The sequence below is a fragment of the Phanerochaete carnosa genome, assembly GCF_000300595.1.
Source record: "Phanerochaete carnosa HHB-10118-sp unplaced genomic scaffold PHACAscaffold_803, whole genome shotgun sequence".
Taxonomy (NCBI): Eukaryota; Fungi; Basidiomycota; class Agaricomycetes; order Polyporales; family Phanerochaetaceae; genus Phanerochaete; species Phanerochaete carnosa.
Genome location: NW_006768430.1, coordinates 1 through 2,472, shown reverse-complemented (window position 1 = coordinate 2,472; position 2,472 = coordinate 1). Strand labels below are relative to the sequence as shown.

Sequence of the window (2,472 nt, the reverse complement as noted above, 5' to 3'; positions counted from 1 at the left end):
GAGGCGTTGACGTTGGGGCAACCCTCAGACATGAAAATCCGGATTAGCTTCGAGATAACGGGCGAAGAGATCCTTAGCATCTTCTTGAGAGAGTTTGGTTACTTCTTTGACCAAATCTCTAGGTTTGTTGTCGAGATCAATGAGGTTGGGTTCCTCTCTGACCGTTGTAGCGCGGACATTGGTGGAATTTCCTTTATTCCATTGTCCTGATCTTTGGTTTGTCTGAGGACGGTTGCCTTGTTGCGAGCGATTGGGTTGGTATCTTCCTTGTTGGTCGCGTTGCTGGGGTTTCTTGGGCGAAGGACAATTTCTGGCAATATGTCCCTTGCCTTCGCAATTGAAGCATTGTCCTTCTCGGCGTGTTTGGTCTCGGGATACGGCATCGATGTCCATGGCATCGGGGTCGCGTTCCTGAGTTCTTCCTCCTCCTCCATTTCCTCCGGAGTGAGAGGTAGTCTTGTTGATCCTTCCCCTTTGTCTTCCTCATCTGAGCTTGTCCCATTCTATTTCTGCGTTGTCCAGCTTGAGTGCTTCTTCTTGCCATCCTTGGAGTGTGGTTGGCTTCTTTTCTTGTTGGATGAGAGTCTTTGCAAGGACGGATTTGAGTCCTCCTGTATAGGTACGTTGGAGGTAGGTGTCTGTGCTCAGGTTGTTGTACTTGGCTTCTTTGACGAGTTGGTTAAATTTGACGTTGTAGTCATTGACTGAATCGAAGTCTGACTGCATTATTCTGTTGAGTTTTACGATGGCGTCGACTTCGCTATCCACCTTCTGAAAGGCTTTGGCAAAGTCTTCCTTGAATTTGGTCCATGTGGGCCAAGTTGTGCTGGCTTCGTATTCGTCAAACTTGGTGCGACACCAGTTGTGTGGCTTCTTCTCGGTGTTGTTGAGTACAAAGAGAATTTTCTTTGCATCCTTGGTTGTGTCTTTGCCTTTAAAGTAGATGTCGCAGTCTTTCAGGAAGTCCTGAATTTGCTGCGTGCCATCGAACTTCTGGGGCTTTGGAGTAGAGGCATGTTTGTTTGCTTTTTGAAGTGCCTCAATCATTTCTCGCATGAGAGTATTTGTATCTGTCATTGTGGAGGATGTCTGAAGTTGTCTGGTAACTTCGTATATTTCCTCCTGTCGTTCAGGTGGGATAGGTACGTCGAGATTCGGGAAGGGAATATCGAATGGTTCGAGTCTGATTTCTGGTACCTGAAGTAATCCTTGTACTTCGGGTGTTTCGTCGTCTACTTCAATAGAGGTAGAGGTTTCTGCCCTGCTGGGTGCTTGGCTATGTCTGCGAGATTGATCGTATGGGTGTGGTGTCTGTGGTCTGGATGGTGGTACGCTAGCGGATAGTTGAGTTGCTTGTTGGGCTTGTTCTTCTCTAAGCCTGGCTTCTTCGTTAAGTCTGTCCCTTTCTCGAATGAATTCTTCTTGTGCTGGGTCGCAGAGGACGAGTCCTTGTGGTACTCGTACTGTTCCTTGATATGCGTAGTATCGGTTGGGGCAGAGTTGTTGAAAACAACGTCTCCAATGTCCTTCGTCGTATCGATGGTAGTCGTGCCTATTGTCAGGCCTAAAGTTATGTCTGTGTGCTGCTGTGGCGCAGTCGTTCACCCCAGTTGCTTGTGGAGTAGTCGTCTTGACTATTCTTCGTGGCGTAGACCTGTCTTAGGTTCGCCTTGTTGAGAAGCTTTCAGCTAATGTTATGACAGAGGTTTCTTAGCAAGCCTGAAGCTTGTCTGATCGTCTTATCCGCAGATGAGGTTAGAGCAGAATAAAGAAACGTGAATATACGAAGGAGCTGAAAGCTGAGATACTACTGTACATGCGCGGGGTATTTATACTATTGCTCAACCTAACCTAAGGACTAGTCTACTAGTCAAAGGGACTGCGGGTGAGTCAGGGAAGCTGCGCTCTATGAGTCGGAAGTGAGTCGTACTACTAGGCTATAGTCAGAGACAAAATAGGAAATGATATCCCATGCCACCATGCCCATCATAACATGAGTGGGTGATGTGTGGGTGATGTGCGGGCGATCTCCTAGCAAGTGGCCATCAATGCGCGGGGCGATGAGTGGGCGCACAGCAGACGATGAGAAGGGGGCAATAGGCCATGAGTGGGTGACCAATCTTATGTCTGAAAACAATACCAGTTTTTTCCATACAAGTTTCCCTGATAAAAGTCCAGCTTTTCTACCTCATATTTTGTGGAGACAGGAACCACAAAATAAGTTTGTTCTTTTTGTCTCACCTGGAAGGAATCTTTTTGGGGAAAATGTGGAGAAAGAAATGATGATGATTTCGCCCTGAGAATATTTCGACTCTCCTAACACCTCAAAAGGTGTAAAAGCAGTGTATCTTTTCATACCACTAAAACAATAACATCCCCATAGGAAAATAGCTTAAGTGTATTTACGAAACAAACTGAATGTGTTTTTGTACCTCTATCCGCGCAAAATAGTATAAAATTAGCCCCGTGATA

The 2,472-nt window shown here is 46.3% G+C and overlaps 2 protein-coding genes across 2 annotated transcripts; both read right to left on the bottom strand.

The window, feature by feature from the left end:
* Positions 1-24: 24 nt before the first annotated feature.
* Positions 25-434, bottom strand: PHACADRAFT_203066 (uncharacterized protein; the record flags this gene model as incomplete). The annotated part of the gene is made up of 2 exons (XM_007403148.1): positions 25-118; positions 178-434. 2 exons carry the CDS (start codon positions 432-434, stop codon positions 25-27), a joined length of 351 nt encoding a protein of 116 aa, XP_007403210.1.
* A 49-nt stretch (positions 435-483) lies between these two features.
* PHACADRAFT_203065 (uncharacterized protein) lies at positions 484-2,105 on the bottom strand (the record flags this gene model as incomplete). Its single annotated transcript, XM_007403147.1, has 3 exons — positions 484-1,183; positions 1,237-1,564; positions 2,075-2,105. The coding sequence occupies 3 exons, from the start codon at positions 2,103-2,105 to the stop codon at positions 484-486; spliced, it is 1,059 nt and encodes a 352-aa protein (XP_007403209.1).
* Between the last annotated feature and the right edge of the window lie 367 nt (positions 2,106-2,472).